The 19,707-nt window shown below is 40.7% G+C and overlaps 1 protein-coding gene across 1 annotated transcript in view; it reads left to right on the forward strand.

Moving 5' to 3' along the window:
• Positions 1-9,100: 9,100 nt before the first annotated feature.
• The window catches only part of CACNG2 (calcium voltage-gated channel auxiliary subunit gamma 2), a 214,406-nt gene continuing 203,799 nt past the window's right edge, over positions 9,101-19,707 (forward strand). The window contains exon 1 of the mRNA XM_070756194.1: positions 9,101-9,311. Within this exon, the coding sequence (XP_070612295.1) occupies positions 9,101-9,311 (211 nt within the window). The remainder of the gene's footprint in view (positions 9,312-19,707) is intronic.

Here is a 19,707-nt window from a genome sequence, read left to right on the forward strand (position 1 = left end):
TCCATAAAAATAATCTTTAAAATAATCTTTAAAAATTCTAACTTTAAAAACTTTCATTAGCATTCATTCAATAAAATCATCTTTAAAACATTCGTTGGTCAAGAGGAAGATCTAGGAACCTCATGTTCTGCCGGCGTGTTTCAACCGCCCGTAATTACAGGGTAATTAGTCCAGGAAGACACACACCACATGATAAAAGGAAAACCCAAAAGTTTTTATAAACAAAAAAACAGAAACAGCTCCCTTTTTAAATGTCAAAGGGATTTTCTGGTACATACAAGGCACAGGTTAAATGCAATCCAATTGATCACCCAACAACTGGGAAATTCAGACCAATTCTAAAGTCCAGAGAGTCCACACACAATCTTGAACAGCACAAAAACCACGATCTTGACGAAACAATGAATCAGATAAACTGCCATGAGGCTAAAACACCAAGCTGCACTTTTATCTGTAGCACTAATTACAGCAGCCCCACCCAACCACAGGTGGCCTCATTTTCTCTTGTAATAATTCTTCAGTTGTTGTCTCCTATGCATCACTCTACGCATGTGTGGATGTGTCATTAATTCTTGTTCAGAATCCAGGGATGATACAGATGATTGATCTCCTCCTGGGCTGTCTGCCAAACTCCCCTCTTCCCTGTCACTCAGGCTTCCTTGGTCAGAGGAGGCTTCGTTGGCAGATTCCATCGGGAGCAAAACAGGCCTGCGGCATATCGATGTTTCTCCCACATCCACCTGCACATTCCTTGGGGCAGGAGCTGGGCCAGAGCTAAACACAACACCTCAGGCCTGGTGACAAAGATGAGTTTAAATGGAGTCTTTGTTACAATAAAGCCAATAATGCTTCTGTTGGCTCAATCTATGTGATACATCTCCCAAACGAGGAACAGTTTGATGAGTGTCAAAATAATTAGAAATAGAGTGCTGGGCAAGATGGAAACCTCTGCTCAGAGTTAACCACCCCAATTTTCACCTTAAACTACACAATACTTCTGTTCAGCTATTATAGGCCATGACCTAGTCCTGACATACATCTAAGCTCATCTGTGGATAAAGAAAGTCTTCAGCAGAACTGTTTTAAGTAAGTCTGCTACATAGCTTCTCCCGAACTCACTAACCAGTTCAATGAGCAGCATTTAGCACACCACCAGCATAAAAGGGAATTAATACAGTAATTCTGCAGTCATGATCTTCTATATTTTTATGCAAGCAGCTATTCAACTTCTGTAATTTCATAAATATGCAAATTCCTGGAGGCATTTAGAGAGCATCCAGTGATGAAGCGATATGAAGTTTCAAGCCAAAACTCTGCAAAACTATGCTTTACAGTGCAAAAATTAATTATGTTATTTAAATAATCTCCCTCTCTTTCTCTGATGTAAGAAAAACGACTGAAAGGAGAATTTTGTACTAGTGTGATGACAATCAGAAGAACTATTTAATCCTTTCAAAGACTTTTAATTTATTCTTTTATTGCTTTCAAAAGAGTGACCAAAAAGAAATGGAAAATGCACAGATGAAAATAAATACATTGTCAATTTTCTCCTTCCAAGTACCTCTTCCACTCACCAACAAATTCTTTGCCTTGTTGTTGGATTCAGATGTATGCCTGCAATCCTGTTTTGCCATGTTGTTGTTTTATGTAGATAGATAGATAGATAGATAGATAGATAGAGAGAGAGAGAGAGAGAGAGAGAGAGAGAGAGAGAGAGAGAGAGAGAGACAGACAGACAGACAGACAGACAGACAGACAGACAGACAGACAGACAGACAGACAGACATATAGATATGTCTGTCTTCAGAGAGGGGCAGCATACAAATCTAATTAATAATAATAATAATAATAATAATAATAATAATAAATAGATAGATCTTGAAATAGATCTATATTAGTCCCCCTTCATTCTCATTATCAGCAAAAATGTTTTATTTATTTAAATACAGATCTCAGGGGTGGTTTTAACTTACCTTGTTGCCGATTCACTTCTTCCTATGTCACTTGGCCGCGCCTCATAGGGGGTGGGAGCCGAAAACAAAATGGTGACACATGAGCAGTGCAGGAAAGAAACCTGAAAAAATATTTTTAAAAATCTCCTCCGCCCCCCCCCCCAAAAGATGGCGGCACCCACAGTCCGGCATTTATTTTTTTATTTTATTCTTTGTCCAATATACAATACATATGAAAGAGAATAGACATTAAGTAATATATATAAAGATAGGAAGTAAAAAAGAAGAGAAGTAGATAAGAAGAGAATATATATAGAGGAGAGAATATATAAGATAAAAGGGATAAGGAAAGACAATTGGACAGGGGACGATAGGCACATCAGTGCACTTATGTATTGACAGAACCAGTTCTGTGACATCACTGTGACATCACCAGCGGGTCGTTACACACACACACACACACACTAAAAGTAAAGATTTTTCTGCCCAACTCGAGAGCATGATGCTCATCTCTGTTTCTGAGCTGAGGGAGTCAGCATTGTCTGAAGATGCTTCCGTGGTCATGTGGCAGGCATGACTATATGCCAAGGCATACGGAACACTATTACCTTCCCACTGAAGTGGTATCTATCTATCTACTCACATTTGCATGGTATTCATGTTGTGCTAAATTTAGGAGCAAAGAAATGGTGCATGTCCAATAGCAAAGAACTCCTTGGTGCATGTCCAATAGCAAAGAACTCTGCAAAGCAAGTGGGACCGGAGACCATTTTGCTCCTCTCAATGGACCAAATTTGCTTACTGATAATTTTGCAAACTGGGTAAGAGTATAACTTCAGTTGTGAAAACTGGCAAGGTTAATCTTGAAACACAGATATAGAAAGGAATAATACCCGTAGCAATTTTGAAAAGTATACCAGAATTTTAGGAAAATCGCCCTGTCCCAGAAAATATGTTGATACAAAAATTCTGAATAATACCCAGATGCCATGTTCACTGATGATCCAGAGAGTACCTTGACCGGTCGTATCAAGTGCAACAAAGCAATCAAGCAGGTCAAGGAGAAGTGTGCTCTCTTCATCTAGATCCAGCTGCAATTCATCTATAGGAACAAGTCAACCATTTTCTGTTTTCTGCCCTATACCAAACCCAGACTGGAAAGGATCTATATAAATTTCTTCCTGCGTAGACATTTGTGGCTTCCACTTTAGTCCAAAGATTAAATATATAGCTGGTGGAGATCATCTTGCAAACAACTCTAACCATTTCCTCAGAGTTCACAAGTTTGAATCTCAAATCACACGTCATGAGACTTCACCGATCCAACATCCAACTCAAATGAATATGGCCGATTTTGTTTTGAAAATGTTTTGCAAATAGGTCATAGTACCCTGCCAGAAAATTTCCCATTCTATTATTCCCCAACAGGAAATAGGTAACTGTAAAGTGGGTATTTGCTTACAATCCAAAGTTGCAATAACTGTAGGGAGATGTCAACCCTTACCTCCTGGTTACAGTCAATTATATTAACCCTGCTTATCTCTTATTTATTTTATTTATTTATTTATTATTTAGATTTGTATGCCGCCCCTCTCCGAAGACTCGGGGCGGCTCACAACAAGATAGAACAAATCATAAATAATCAGAAAACTTTAAAATTTATACAAGATTTAAAAGAACCCCATATACTAACAGACGCACACACAAACATACCATGCATAAATTGTACATGCCCGGGGGAGGTGTTTCAATTCCCCCATGCCTGATGGCAGAGGTGGGTTTTAAGGAGTTTACAGAAGGCAGGGAGAGTAGGGGCAGTTCTAATCTCTGGGGAGAGTTGGTTCCAAAGAGTCGGTGCCGCCACAGAGAAGGCTCTTCCCCTGGGGCCAGCCAACTGACATTGTTTAGTTGACGGGACCCGGAGAAGGCCCACTCTGTGGGACCTAATCGGTCGCTGGGATTCGTGCGGCAGGAGGCGGTCTCGGAGATATTCTGGTCCAGTGCCATGAAGGGTTTTAAAGGTCATAACCAACACTTTGAATTGTGACCGGAAATTGATCGGCAGCCAATGCAGACTGCGGAGTGATGGTGAAACATGGGCATACCTAGGTAAGCTCATGACTGCTCTCGCAGCTGCATTCTGCACGATCTGAAGTTTCCGAACACTTTTCAAAGGTAGCCCCATGTAGAGAGCATTACAGTAGTCGAACCTCGAGGTGATGAGGGCATGAGTGACTGTGAGCAATGAGTCCCGGTCCAGATAGGGCCGCAACTGGTGCACCAGGCGAACCTGGGCAAACGCCCCCCTCGCCACAGCTGAAAGATGGTTCTCTAATGTGAGCTGTGGATCGAGGAGGACGCCCAAGTTGCGGACCCTCTCCGAGGGGGTCAATAATTCCCCCCCAGGGTAATGGACGGACAGATGGAATTGTCCTTGGGAGGCAAAACCCACAGCCACTCTGTCTTATCCGGTTTATGACATTCCATCTTCACAATAATTCAAGAAACTCCCTGGGTTGATTATCCAGAGAGGCCACTCAAGAGAAATCCTGTTAAGCACTTTCATCCCCTCCTTACTGTCAGCCAGGCATCTGACGGAAGAGTCTGTCAGATTGTTGGCAAACTCCACAACTTCACTCTGAAAATGATCAGAAGTTCAGAACCCGAAAGACAGCTCAGGCAGATCCTCTTAACTTAGCTTCCTAACGGAATCATCTAACCACATCTTAACCAGAAAGTGGCTTATCCATAACAAATGAGTAAAGGAGATGAACCCCATCTCCAAATCAAACTCCCATTATTTTACAGTAAAAGTTTGTGTGTTTGTTTGTTTGTCTCCCACCTTTATTTACAAACAGCTCAAATATCCAACACAACTTCCTCCATTATTTTCCCCACAGGAACCCTGTGAGTTGAGTTGGCCTGAGAGAGTGTGACTGGCCCAAGGTCACCCTGCTGCTTTTCATAGTTGAAGGATTAGAACCCACAGTCTCCTGCTTAACTACTAGTCAAAACTGGTTCAGGCTGGCCTATGATAATTTGGGATGAATCCATAGTTGACATGAAATTTAAAGTTATCATGTTCTTCCATCAGGGTATCAAAATTAAAAATACTCTGCACCAGTGGACCCATCATTTATGGCACCACCTTCTGCCACATAAATCCCTGTGGCCGGTTAGGTCCCACAGAGCTGGCCTTCTCCAGGTCCCATCAACCAGACAATATCATTTGGAGGGGCCTAGGGGAAGAGCCTTCTCTGTGGGGGCGCCAGCCCTCTGGAATCAGCTCTGGAGATTCATACTACCCCCACCCTCCTGCCTTCCGCAAGAGCCTCAAGACTCACCTACAGTATGTCGCCAGGCTTGGAGCAATTAGACCTTGCCCCGCTGACCAATAAATGTGATGTATGGTGCTATTGGACTATATGATTGTGTATTGCATAGGGTTTTTAGCTGTACTTTTTAATATATTAGATTTGTGCTTTATGCTTGTTTTGTATCTATTCTGTGAGCCGCCCTGGGTCTTTGGAGAAGGGCGGCAGACAAATCTAATTTTTATTATTATTATTATTATTATTATTATTATTATTATTATTATTATTATTATTAATAATAATAATAATAATAATAATAATAATAATAATAATAATAATAATATCCTGGGCATGAAGTCGAACAACTTTACTAAGGATGCTGAGGTAGTACACCAACAATATCCCTACCTGGCATCTACTGGATGCCACATCCAGCCACTTGTGGAATGCAACAATTGGCCACCAATGATTAAATGGTGTTTAATCATTATATGGATAATCCTCAAGATCAATTTAAGAGCATTAAAAAGGTAATCTTAAAGAATGACGAATATTCCTCATATTGTATATTACTCTGGCAGGTAAGTCATTTATCTTTCACATACTGATTAATGGAGATCAGATCCTTGAATGATTGTTTAACCAAACTTGCCCAGCCTTTAAAGAGAGATGGAGAAAGCCCAAGAAAGGCTAATAGGGTTATGAAAATGTAACACAGCTCAATTTCTGACAAAATTGCACTGGTCTTTCCAGTCTACCTAGTTTTCTGCTGTATGGAATTATTATAGAGATAAATAAAATTGATTGGGTCAGAAATCCCAAAGGTGCTCTTTCAGGAGGCAACTGGACCTTCTTGTTTCTTCTGTTGAAGATATTTCACTTCTTCAGCTCTGATTGGATGTTGGGGAATGGAACAATTTATATTCCTTGCAGACAGCTGGTCACTTGCATCCTTTTAGAGGGTCATTGATATACTTGGAGGTTTATCTGCAGGGGATTTTTAATTTTGAGTACTGCTCCTGGTTCCTGTAGTCTGCAATTGGATCAGAAAGCAGATGAGAACCATATCGTATTCTTTACTGTTATATTAGTTAGTGAATATGTGTTTTAGAGTTTTCAAATATTTCTTGGGTTCATTATTAACTAATTACAATTAGAAAAGAGATGGAAAGGCACTGAACTATTGCAGATTTCTTTGTTAAATGCTTTATTGGCGAAGATTTTTTTATTTTTCTCTCCAATCATGTGTACAAAAAAAATACCATTAATATTGAATTATATTACAATGAATAATTTTTACAACTTCAGTATACATAATTTAACCAATGCTACCTCCTTTACATTTAACATCTGAACAAAAATAATTACCGAAATTTCTTATATAATATTTAAAAAGATGTAAGTCAATACACATTTTAGGGTGTTCCTAATCTTAATCTCATCTAATTAATTAGGCCATAGTGCTTCAATTTTCTCCAAATCTCCATATCAATTTTTGTATATATTTACATGCTTTATGACCTAATGGTTCTCACCTTTGTTTAAATCTCAATGTCGGAATTTCACAGCACCACAAATAAAGTACTTTGTTATACAATCCCCACTTTTCAGGTCTCATGTCAAATCTTAACATGGATTAGGAAAGGAATGCAATTATTGTATTCACATAACATTCTGTGACCAAACAAATTAACTACATTAGCCTTTAACTTTGTGGTAAGCATATAAAACTGAAACACAATCAGCCCAATGTTATTTTCTCATACTACATAGTTAGAAATTAAAATAACCTCCATGGCCTTATAGATGGAGGAGTTTAACTACTATGCTAAATCCAGATTCACTAGCACATATGTTCAAATTATCTGAATAGAGTGAACTATTATACTCAGATTTTACTTATGGTTTTCTCAGGCCACTTCAGGGGACAAAGTAATGGGATTGGCATTGATTTGGTCTGATCCTGCAGAGTTCTTCTTATTGCCTTATGCTTTCCTTTCTCTTTTAAGAATTTAAAGGTGTTTCAAATACAATATTCACAATCTTTTTGATTGCTTTATTCTATACCCCACAAAGAAAATACATACCAATCTGGATTCTTACAAGAACCTTCTAAAATTGGGGTGGGGTGGAGGAGATTGATTTCCAGCTATTAAAGAAGGAATAAAACAAACATCGAGCAATAGTAGCTATCTTTTCTTTTTTCTCCCCCATAACATGCATTGAAGAATAATTAGTATTGATTTTTCTTGAATTGAATTGAACTGAATTTATTAGTTGTATAGGCTGCTCTTCTCCCATGGCCTCATTGCTTTTACTTTGTTTTGCTAACACGCACAATGCGCTATATTTTTCTCTATTTTATTTTCACTGTCTCCCAGTGGGAAGTTTTTGCTCATCTAATTGTGCGGTGACAATTGAATTTAGAGCATTAGGCAGGTTTGACAGAAGTGCAAATAAAGGCGGGGAGGACAAAGAAGGGGGGAAGATCTCGATATGCTTCTCCCTGAGCTCCTGAAACCTATGGGAGAGATAATTTCAGGGATTGGGAGAAGAGGAGCGAAAATGGAAAAGGACACGCAGGAAGGCGAATAGCCCCGCCCTTCCTGCTTCTGAGAGCTAGGACAATTATTCTCACTTACAGATGCTGGCGAAGAGGATCTAGGAAGTGAAAGATTCCCCTCACCCCACCCCCACCCCACCCCAATCTCCAATGCTTCCTCGGTTTTCCCGGCAGCACCCCGGGCAAAGAGGGAACGGAGCTGTTCTTCCAGCACCGCGGAGTGATCAGTGCAGGGGAGCTGTCCGTTTCAGCACCACCACGTTAATGCAGTAGGTGGAGAGCGGAATTCACAAGGAAAGCGAGGCGAGAGACACGGACGGGCAAGCGTATCCTGCACCAAGCCTTCCTTATCTTCAGAAGCTTTGCGGAGAGGGGGCAGGAAGGGGAAATCCATTTCGAGAAGCCCATTTGGCAGAAATTCCCCCCTTCCCCTGCCCAACTGTTAGCTACTACCACTCCTGAAGCTCACCATCTTTAAAGAGAGAGAGAGAGAGTAACAACTACTTCTCTACCACTGCCTTGGAGGAAGAGCCATGGAAGGCAAAGATTCAGCACCTGTTCAGTTGAAAGCAAGGGCTTACAAGAAACCGGCAAGTCTGGCTTGGTGGTAGAAAGAAAGAAAAAAAAGGAGAAGAGAAAACGGGGTCAGAGAAGAAAAGAATTGAAGCTAAAACCAGCAAACAGACAAAGTAAGGGGGGGGGATTCAAGGAATATACACCGGGAAGAAAAGGATTGTTCATGGCGCAGGCTGCAGAGCTAAGCAAGAAGACTGAAGGTTGCATCTCTACTCTTACAGTCTCTAACTGTCTAGGTCCAGATAATGAGAGAGTGTGTTGAGAATGCTGCTTTGGTTGCCGCTGCTGCTGCTGCTACTGCTCCCCTGTTCACTGTGGAAGCCATCTCCAAATTAGCCATCACATATGGAAACTGGAGACCAGAATTTTAGAAAAAGGGATTAAGGCATCTCATTTTGAGGGGGAGGGTTACCTATTTCCTTTCTTATTTTCTTTATAATATTATATAAAATATTAACAACTGGAACGTTTTTCCCCTCTTTTGAAAATCAAGCCTCTTCTGTGTGGTATTTTTTTCCCCATTTACACTGATTCGGTGGGCTTTCTTACCTCTTTTTTTATATATATAGATTCTCTCTATTGATCTGAAATAGTTATTAAGATTATCATTTCTTTTACTAACATTATACACACACACACACACACAAACAGCCCAAGAATCAGAAAGCAGTTGGGTATTTGTATAATGAAGAATTATGGGGCTCTTTGACAGAGGTGTTCAGATGCTTTTAACCACCGTTGGTGCTTTCGCTGCCTTCAGCCTCATGACCATAGCTGTGGGAACCGATTACTGGCTTTACTCCAGAGGGGTTTGCAAGATGAAAGGAACCGGAGATAATGAAACCAGCAAAAAGAATGAAGAAGTCATGACCCATTCTGGATTATGGAGAACCTGCTGCTTGGAAGGTATTTAAATCTAGATCTTCTTCAATTTTTTCCCCATCTTCCCCCCACCCACCCATCCCCAATGCTCCCCATTTTCCCACTTCAATCGCAACCATAAAGAAAGCAGGGTGTCTGATTTACTTACAGAAGAGGAACAGTCAAGTTGTCAATATAAGGCAGACACATTGCCATTATCCCTCCTCCCCTCCGGGTCCCTCCATTTGTCTCCTTATGCCCTGAATTGCTTAATAATTTCTGATGCTGTTGAGTTCCTTTATCAAATGCAAGTCAAAAGTTGCATAATTGGAATGGGTTGTTGGGTTTATTTTTTTTAAAAAAAACAGGAGCAAATAAGCGGTCTTTTTTATTTTTGAACCGGATTGATGAAGTCTGGGACAGGGAAACTGAAGAAAGAAAAGCAAACTTCCTATCTAGTTGGTTTTCTTTGCAATTATTGATATTATTAATGTCATTCTTCAACTGTGGATTTTGTTATGTCTAGGCAGCTGTCTCATTTGGTAAAGCTCAAATGTCCCTCATTGCCTAGGTCCAAAAGAGTTTCTTTTTTAAGCAACGGGAGGGGGGAAGCTTTCATAATGGTCTCCAGGCAACCATCGTATACTTTGGGGTAGCGGTTGTTTTGTTTGCTCTCCTTTCTAAAACTTGGGGTGATGAAGGGAATGTACACACTCAAAATCTCCAAATGAACAAGTGGTGGAAACAGGAAGGGTGAACACCCTTCCTAACTCTTTCCTCTCCTCCTCCTCCTCCTCCTCCTCTAGTGGGGAAAGTGAAGGAGAACATGCCAAGTCTGCTCTCACCCGTAATATGCCGGGATGGCAGCTGAATAAAGCCGCAGGCAGGTCAGCTAAGCTTCTGAAAAACCAGGCACTGGAAGAGGAGGGAATAAGTGTGCAAGAGATGTAGGGATATTAGTGATGATGATGCAGAGAACCATGAAAATCGCAGGTTGACCGTTCAGATCCTCTGCAGGGTAGGGGTGCTTGATAGATAGAGATGCTTTAATACCCGGTGCTTTTTTAAGATTACAACTAGCATGGGGAAGGGGACAGAGTAGACACGCGTCTACAGGCTTGTTTTGTGTCCCCGCCTCAAAAGCGAGCTAGTTCCGATCGCTGCCGGCGATGCCAGGGCTCAGAACTGGGAAACATATGCCGTAAAGATTACAAGCGGGATCTCGTGTAGAAGCAGGAACAAGAAACATCCAATGTGCCGAACTGCCCTAATAGCCCTATTTTCTCTCGCTCCAGCCCACCATTCCCTAAAGAAAACCAAAAAAAAAGGAAAGATGGAAAAGAGAACGCTGTTCTTTGGAAAGGATTGTAGTCAGGAAAGAGAGCATCTTCCACCCTCACCCCCATCAACCCCCCGCCCCGCGCGCCGTTCTTGGTGCAAATGGTTGAGTGATGGCAGAACATGTTTTGAATAGCTAAGTGACTCCATTGAGCGACGGTCTGTTTGACGCATACTGCATTTGGTGCCCTTTCTCTCTCTCTCTCTCCCTCTCCAAGCCGCTGTCTTTTAACGTATTCTGCAGAGGACCTTCCGCCTGGGTATCTTCAAGCCAGGGTTGGGGGTGGGGAGCAAAAAGCAGCCAATTAATCGAGGGTGCTTCAAATACCACACACACACACACACACCCGAGGGCGCGCGTTCCACCTCTAGGGAAGTGAGATTATACTCCAATATTTATCCATCCAGCCAACCCGACTAGCCTATCAGGCAAGGCAGCCCGGTCCTTAAACCGCGCAATGAAAGCGCTTGATGTGACCTCTTGGTGAAAGAAGACCGTCCCCTAGAAAGCTCAAGAAATGGGGGCTTTGAGGAAGGCGAGAAAGGAGAAAAGCCCCTTTCTGCCTTCGGTGCCTTTCTCTGGCTTTAGGGATATTTTTTTAAGCGCTTGGCTGATGGGGGGAAGCTGGAAACAGTCGGCAAGGAGCCAAGCGACCCTCAAGCAGAGATGTCGAGGGGAGGGGGCCGCCGCCGTATTTTGTGGCGGTTGTGCGGTTGCGCTTCTTAGATTCTCGGGCACGTACCTTTGGCTCCAGGACATTTGGCGCGGGGAAGGGGAGGGGAGGAGGCGGGGTGTCAAGGAGGAGAGCCGCTGGGGGGTGGGGGCTTTTCTCCTTTCTCCCATTTTTGCAGGAGTCTCTCTTCTCCACCATCACCCCTCCTTTCCGTCCACTCTCCACCCCTCCCTCACTCGCCTGGACTGTGATCGCCCGGAGATATTTTTTTTTTTAAAAAAAACACACAACCAAGGACATTTTAATTCAAAGCCCCTAATTGTCCCCATCTCCAGAGGCGTCGCCTCACCAGGCTCTTCAATGGGGCGGGGGGGGGGCTGTTCTCAATAGTGCGTACGCCTGTCCTCAACCGACTTCGGGCTCTCTGCACAGCGAAATGGGTGTGAGATGTAGGAGGAGCAGCCTTGGCTCTGGGCCTACCCGTCGCTTCCCCCGTTCCCCTGGTCTGGGGAACTATTTTACACGCGCGCCATCCCGCAAAGGCTTTGCAGCCCGAACTGGGAGAGCAGCGAACGAGCCGAGCGTGGAAGCTGCTTTATTCGCGACTCTTCTCCCTTCCTCAACTCAGTTTTCCTTGAGACCCTGGGAAATAAGCAAGCGGGCGCCCCCTCCGCCTGTTGCTGCCCATTTCCCTAAAGCGGTGCCTAGGAAGAGTGCGCCCTACGCTCTTGGTTCTGTGCAGGAGCTCCAAGTGGATCTCCGGACCTAGTTGCCCTGAAAGCTGAGATTCAAGTGGATCACAGACCTTATTACTCCCAAAAGGCTGGCCTGTGCAGGACTGTTGGTCTTTCCTCAACCCTTGGCCCCAGAGGAAAAGCCTTCTGGGTGTTTCTGATCTGTTGCCTTTCAATTCTGAGATGGTTCTCCTCCACTCGCACTCTCTGAGAAATTCTCCTGTTCCTTTCCACCCCAATTGAAGTTGATCATCAGGAAAGAAGATGGCACTCAATGCCTCTGCTTCCTGCCAAGGTTTGATTGATAAACTGCTTGGCTGGATTCATACAACATACTAGATTATATCCGCACACAGTGTGCTTTCAAAACACAGAATTTATTTTAGCATGAGTATGAAGTAAACTATAATCTTAAACCACAATGTGATTTGTGGAGAACATCAAAACTGTGCTTCATTAACCCACATCTAGGCTTTAGCATATTTGCATGAACTCAGCTAATGTCTTTTTGTACAGTTGACCTAGTTTATATAATGCATACACATGTTAAATACATACCATGTGTTTCTTTGGTTTTGGATGAGCAGGAAGCAAGTCACTTTTAGTCTGCAGACTTCGTGGTAGTTTAATGGGTTTGTTTGAACCTGGATATTTTGATGGATTGAATAAAACATGATTAAAGAAGCTTGACCTTCGTTGTAAATATCTGAAGGAATACTAAAATAATGTCTTCGAACTGGAACTTGATTTTTGAAAGTGGCTTTTGTTATAGAGCCTGTGGTTTCTGGCAAGAGGGATTTAGATCTTTTTAAATTTAATTTAGAATTCTGTTTTAAGGATGAATTTGACTTTTCTCTGAAAATGTGCAGAAAGCCCCCCCCCCCCCCCTCACACACACACACAAACACATGCACACTGAAATGAAGTGTATTTATGCCTACTCCATGATACAGATCTTTTTGGATATTTCTTTTTAAGAAGCTGCCATGGTTGTGCTTTAAAATATGGTATAGGAGTTTGTGGTTAGCCATGGAGGTCCTCCTGCCTGTCCCCTTAACATTACAACTAAGTTAAGGTGACCTCTGGCTGGCCTTAATTTCAAATGAAAAAGGAGAAGGATTGATTAATATTACTAGTTAATAGTGACATCCTTTTAGAGCTGCAGTCTTCCAGAAGTAAGCCCAATCAGACATAGGGGGCTTATTGGTTCTTTTTTTTCTCTCTGCAAAATATATTCAAAAGGAGTATGATTGTCCCTATCCAATTATTACATGGCAACTTAACACTATATTATGGGAGGCATTGAATTGGGATTGGCAGGACAGTCAATTGAATGTAACCTCCCTGTGGGTCAGAGTTAGTTTGAAGTATGTACTGAATGTAGCACCAGAACCAATATTATCTAGCCCCTAATGGTTCAATTAAAAAAATGTCAAGCCATATAGTAGAACCTGTGCCCACAATTTTATCCACAAGGAGAACACTAATCTAATTTTAAATATTAGATTTGTTATACGTTGTTTCACTATTGTTGTTAGCCGCCCCGAGTTTACAGAGAGGGGCAGTATACAAATCTAATAAATAAATAAACACATATTTCTATTAAAGTTTTTTCATTTTATGGGATCTGACTGTAACATATACATATGTATATAATATTCTGGTACAGCACATGTGCTTTATGAAGGCAGGTTACCTATACTGAAAGAGTAGTAGATGCTTGGAACAAACTTTCAATAGACTGATTGGTAAATCCTTACCAAACTTTCAGTAGACTGATTGGTAAATCCATAGTAACTGAATTTAAAGGTGTAGAGATAAGCAAGAAGACTGAAGATAAAATACAGGAAATAGTATAAGGGCAGACTAGATGGACCATGAGATCTTTTTCTGCCGTCGATCTTCTATGTTTCCATTTAGTTATTATTATGGTTGGTCACACCATCAGTCAGATGTTTAGACTGGATTTGGCATTTTTATCTACTTATTGAGTCTTTCCAAAAGGCAGATGTTATTGTCTAATTATCTTTCTGCCTATCTATATCTACCTCACCATTTATCTATCTATCTATCTATCTATCTATCTATCTATCTATCTATCTATCTATCTATCTATCTCATTATCTATCTTTATGGCAAGCATACCTAGTGCTCCTTCTCCTATTTTCCCCAAAATAGCAGCAATCCTATGAGGTGGGTTGGGCTAAGAAAAAGTGGCCACCCCAGAGTTACCCAGTCAGATTTCAAGCTTAAGTAAGCCTAGAATCCATACTCTCTTTTTTCTATACCAGCACCTATCCCATAAGCTGCTTGTTAAAGATTGAAAATAATATTCAGGAATACACAATTCACAATTCCCCCCCTCCTAATCAAAACCCAAAATTGTTTTTCCATGTGTACATTCAAACCCATCTTTGTATGAACATAGGATCATAGGAAGCTATCCAAAACCCACTCAAATCAACAAACATCTTTCTATTATGCTTTTTAGACAATTGTTTTTTCTAGTTCTCCCTAAAGATGCTGTGGGTCAAGTCTGAAATCTTTGGCTTGTAAACCAAACTGAAATCACCAATTTTTTTCTGCCAGATGTTGATAGAAAGGATATTCAATAGTCATATTTTTGTAACTAATAAACTCTCTTCCTTCTGCTATGCCTGAAGGACAAAATGAGAACCATTCCGAGTCGAAGAAGCAGCTGATTTAGAAACTCTTGGAAAAATAGGCTGAAAATATGCCCAGGAAAAAATTATTTCAAAAGCAATTACCTTGATCTTTCTAGACAAGTTTGATCCGAGCTCCTTATAAAAATATCTGAGGGGGAAATCTTAAAAAATTACTGATGTAATTTTGATTGCTGATTACAGATATGTAGAAATCACTCAGAGCTATTAACATCTATATCCTTGCATTAAATGATCTACTTACAAATGAAGATAGTTAGAATTGACTAAATAGGCAAGTTAAGAACTTACATCTAAAGCAGCCTTCAGTTCAACTATAATGCAAGAATCCAGGTAGGAATTTTAATTGCAATTTCAACAATACTGGAGGTCATTAGGTTGAAAAAGATTGGTGCAGGGTCTTACTTAGGTATAAGTTCAGCTGCATTCGAGAAGTCTTATTCCAAGTAATCTTTTAGCTTCTTGCTGTGTAGCAGATTTATTTTTTATTTTTTTGCTGTAGCAGATTAATTTTCTGTACTTGTTCTAGGAAAGGATCATTTCAGTTTTTAATTGCTCATTTGCATGTCAAGGAGATAAAATCTGCAGCCTTCCTTCTGCCACACTGTTTGTTCTTGCAGAAATTGTTTTCTTTCTTTTGCATGGTTATTTCTCAGTAGTTTTACCTATTGTTTTTGTTTAATGCTAGATCTGAGCTTCGCATAAGTAGAAACTAAGGTGCTCCCCTTCTAAAGAGATCTAGGAAAAAAAGAAAAGAAGGATAACTTTGTGCCTTTGGAAGCACATAGGAATAAATGAGAGTTGTTGGGGTTGGTTTTTTTCTGGTTAAAGGCTTTGTCATGTCATTGCTATCAAAGAAAGATTGGCTACCGAGACCTGTATATAAGCAGAGGACAGAAAGAACATCTACTAAGAAAATGTCCAAAGATACTTCAGCAGAAGAGCCCTTCATTCCTCCACTTGAAATAGAATACCCTATGAGACTAGACTTTCAATCCTGGGCCTAGAAAGTTTAGAACTAAGACGCCTTAAACAAGATCTAAGTATTGCCCACAAGATCATATGCTGCAACATCCTGCCTGTCGGCGACTACTTCAGCTTCAACCACAACAACACAAGAGCACACAAAAGATTTAAACTTAATATTAACCACTCCAAACTTGACTGTACAAAATATGACTTCAGTAACCGAGTTGTCGAAGCGTGGAACTCATTACCGGACTCCATAGTGTCATCCCCAAACCCCCAACACTTTACCCTTAGATTATCTACAGCTGACCTATCCAGATTCCTAAGAGGTCAGTAAGGGGCGAGTACAAGTGCACTAGACTGCCTTCCGTCCCCTGTCCTATTGCTCTCCTATATCTCCTATACCTTTCTTCTATTCCTATATTTCTTCTTCTATTCTTTCATTGATATATTCTATTACTTTATCTTCTTTTCTATTATTTCTTAGATATATTTTACTATGAGTATCTCCTCTATAACCTTCATCGTGTATTTTTATTATGTGTATATTGATATATACCCACTAAAACCCTCATTGTGTATTGGACAAAATAAATAAATAAATAAAATAAATAAATATGGGGGATGTAAAGCAAGTTAGACATCACAGGTGGGTTGCCAAGAGAGATGACTAGAAGCTAAATGCAAAATCTGGTGGTTGGAAAGAAATGCCATCTAGGAAATTTTCTTTTCTGAAGAATACTCACCAACTCTCTGCTTCCCTTTTGTGGGAAATTTTGATCATGACAAAAGTCAGTTCTGGCCAGAAACTGGGATAGAAGGCAAGCTACCTTCTTTCTCCCATTTAGCTAGCTTCTTTCGTACATTTCTCCCATTACTGAGGCCAAATCCCTATTCAGTTTCAATCTCTCATCTTTTTTCTCTTGCACCTGTCATCTCTTTCTTACATGGAGAGTGAGACACACTCACAACAGAGAGGCCCCTATAGAATTCAGCCACTGCCCTTCACCCTCTGTTCTCAGCTTTCCAATTGCTTTCATATTAATCAGTCATCAGCCTTTTTCCCCCCCTTCTTTTGATAGACACCAGTTGTAACTGGCAACGCGCATGCTGTTCCAGTTCTGTAGCCTGCTGTGCTTGGCTTCCTCAGTTTTGCCATTCCCAAAACACCTGCAAATAGTGCTAAGACCTGCACAGCTTTGCTCTTGCACATCCAGGCAGATTTATAATACGACCTGCTGTTCCAGCCTGAGATCTCCTCGGAGCACAACATTCGTAGCCGCTGTGGTTTGAAGGCAGGATGGTTGTAACTTTGCTGCATACAGCACTGTGTTGCACAGAGAGCAGCAAAGCAACTGCTGAGCACACTGTGTGCACACCAATGGCTTGTGGTCCAGATACAGCAGAGATGGGGGAGGAGATGTAGCTCAGTCATGCTGTGCAGATATGAAGTCCAGTCGTTGACATTTCCAATTGAAACAATGTTCTTCAACCTCGGGACTGATTTGACAAGCTGCCGTTAGAGCTGCGTCCTAGATGAACCAGCCCTTTCTCCCGCAGGAGAATAAGCTTACTTGCAGAATATCTGTTGTGTTTTCCTTCATTCTCCAAAAATGCCTGACGGTAGAGTAGAGGCAGAGCTTCCTTTGAAAAACTGAGGTGGAGGTATAGATATTTGTCAATTTGGGGATCATCTCCATGTATATGTTTGATTTGATTTTATAAACAGTTCTTACTGGTTTGAAAAATCGTTACAGTGCAACATGCCATCCTCAAAGATGAATCGTACCGAGAAAAAATTAAGAAAAAGATTGAAGCTTTTGCCGCACAAGTTAAAATCCTGAAATGTACCATCCTAACAAGTGTGTGAGGTTAAGATAGGAAAGGGGGTGACAACGCTATGTTGTAGTAGCACCAACGCCAACACTCTCGACAAGACTGGGTGAAAAATAATGGAAGGTTTCTAATACTTTCAGGAATGCTGAAGGATAGTCTCTTTGATAACCTCTCTTGTTTTTCACTGCCTTGTGCACCTGATTCAGCCATCTTCTCTGTTTGTTTGTTTGTTTGTTTGTTTGTTTGTTTGTTTGTTTGTTTGTTTGTCTGTCTCTCTCTGTCTCTCCCTCCATCTCTCTCTCTCTATTTATACACACATACACCAAAACCATTTTTTTTTTACTATGATCCAGGAAAACTAAGATATTTCCAAATCTCAGCATACTGAAGTCCTGCAGAGTACTCAACACGTTGTAGTTGTTTAAACCAGTAAGTCACCAACACAATGGGTAATAGATTCAATTTCTGTCCAGATCTAAACTATTCTTGCCTTGTTGCTGAATGGTCCACATTCGCCTTTTACAAAGGAAAAATGGTGCTTTATATTTCTTCCTTATTTTCTTTCTTGTATTTGTATTTGTATATATTAGATTTGTATGCCGCCCCTCTCCAAAGACTCGGGGCGGCTAACAACAATAAAAAAGACAATGTGAACAAATCTAATATTAAAAATAATCTTAAAAACCCCAATTTAAAGAACCACTCATACATACAAGCATACCATGTATAAATTCTATAAGCCTAGGGGGAAGGGAAAATTTCAATTCCCCCATGCCTGACGACAGAGGTGGGTTTTAAGGAGCTTGCGAAAGGCAAGGAGGGTGGGGGCAACTCTGATATCTGGGGGGAGCTGGTTCCAGAGGGTCGGGGCCGCCACAGAGAAGGCTCTTCTCCTGGGTCCCGCCAAACGACATTGTTTAGTTGACGGGACCCAGAGAAGGCCAACCTTTCTTCAAGGCTATGAAAATGAATTGATCGATTAGGGAACATTTTTAAAACATGCATCTAATAAAGTTAAGGAGAATGTTCTCTAAGCTCTACTCACCATCTTACTCCAACATATAAATATTTTTACAGCAAGGTTAAAATGAAGGAAAGGAAGAGGAGGGCAGTTATTATAGAGTCCTTTGCGTTTTCCCCCCTCTTTAATGCATGCCTTTAAAATGACCTGGAAATCCCACAGCTGTAGGCTAAACTGGGAATTGAAAAGCAGCCAGAAAAAGACAATAGCAAAACATTTTTATACTGTGGACAAGAAAGTGGTTTTTTAAGTGGTTGAGCATAACTTGGGGGAAATTATGTCTTTACTTTCACTTAATAGAAAGACCAACCCTTCCCTTACCTCCCTGCCATCTACCACTTCATTCCTCCATCTACATTTTTATCTCTTTGCTGCTTTTCTTAAACCCCTTTTCTTTATTCCTTTGTGTCTGTGTTGGCTATTTATACTTTTGCGTTCAGCTCCATGACAACTTTCTTTTATCCTCATCTTCTATCATCATTCTGTAGACTTTCCATCTCACAGTTTCTCACTATTGGTGCCCCTCTCTCTCTCTTTCAATGAACTCTTTTCTTTGTTATTATGACACTTCTGGCTATTGTTCACACCTTGTTTAAAATTGCTTTTTTTGATGCCTATCTTCTCAGCCTGAGTCCTTTTTCTTTCTTTCTTGCAACGGAGAAATAGGGGAGCTGCTTTTGCTCATAAGGATAAGGAAAGATATATCGCATATACCTGTGCATTGCCACACATACCTCCTTTTTTCATAGCTTCAATTTCCACCACCTCTGAGAAGAAATTGGACCTGGTCCTTTTTTCTCATTGTGTCCCTGGCTTTGCTTGTAGGACACTCCTTTTATCTTATATCTGGCGGCCACTAATTAATATGCAATCTGCAAGAATATATTATGACAAATAAAGCTGGTTAAAAATATATATGAAAATTTATATGGAGGAGATTTGGAGAAAATTGAAGCACTATGGCCTAATTAATTAGATGTGATTAAGATTAGGAACAGCCTAAAATGTGTATTGGCTAACAGTCTTTTTTAATACTATATAAGAAATTTGGCTAATTATTTTTGTTCAGATGTCAAATGTAAAGGAGGTAGCATTGGTTAAATATTGTATACCAAAATTGTAAAAATGATTCACTGTAATATAATTCAATACTAATGGTATTTTTTGTACACATGATAGGAGAGA

This window comes from Erythrolamprus reginae, chromosome 6 (genome assembly GCF_031021105.1).
Source record: "Erythrolamprus reginae isolate rEryReg1 chromosome 6, rEryReg1.hap1, whole genome shotgun sequence".
In the NCBI taxonomy this organism is placed as follows: Eukaryota; Metazoa; Chordata; class Lepidosauria; order Squamata; family Dipsadidae; genus Erythrolamprus; species Erythrolamprus reginae.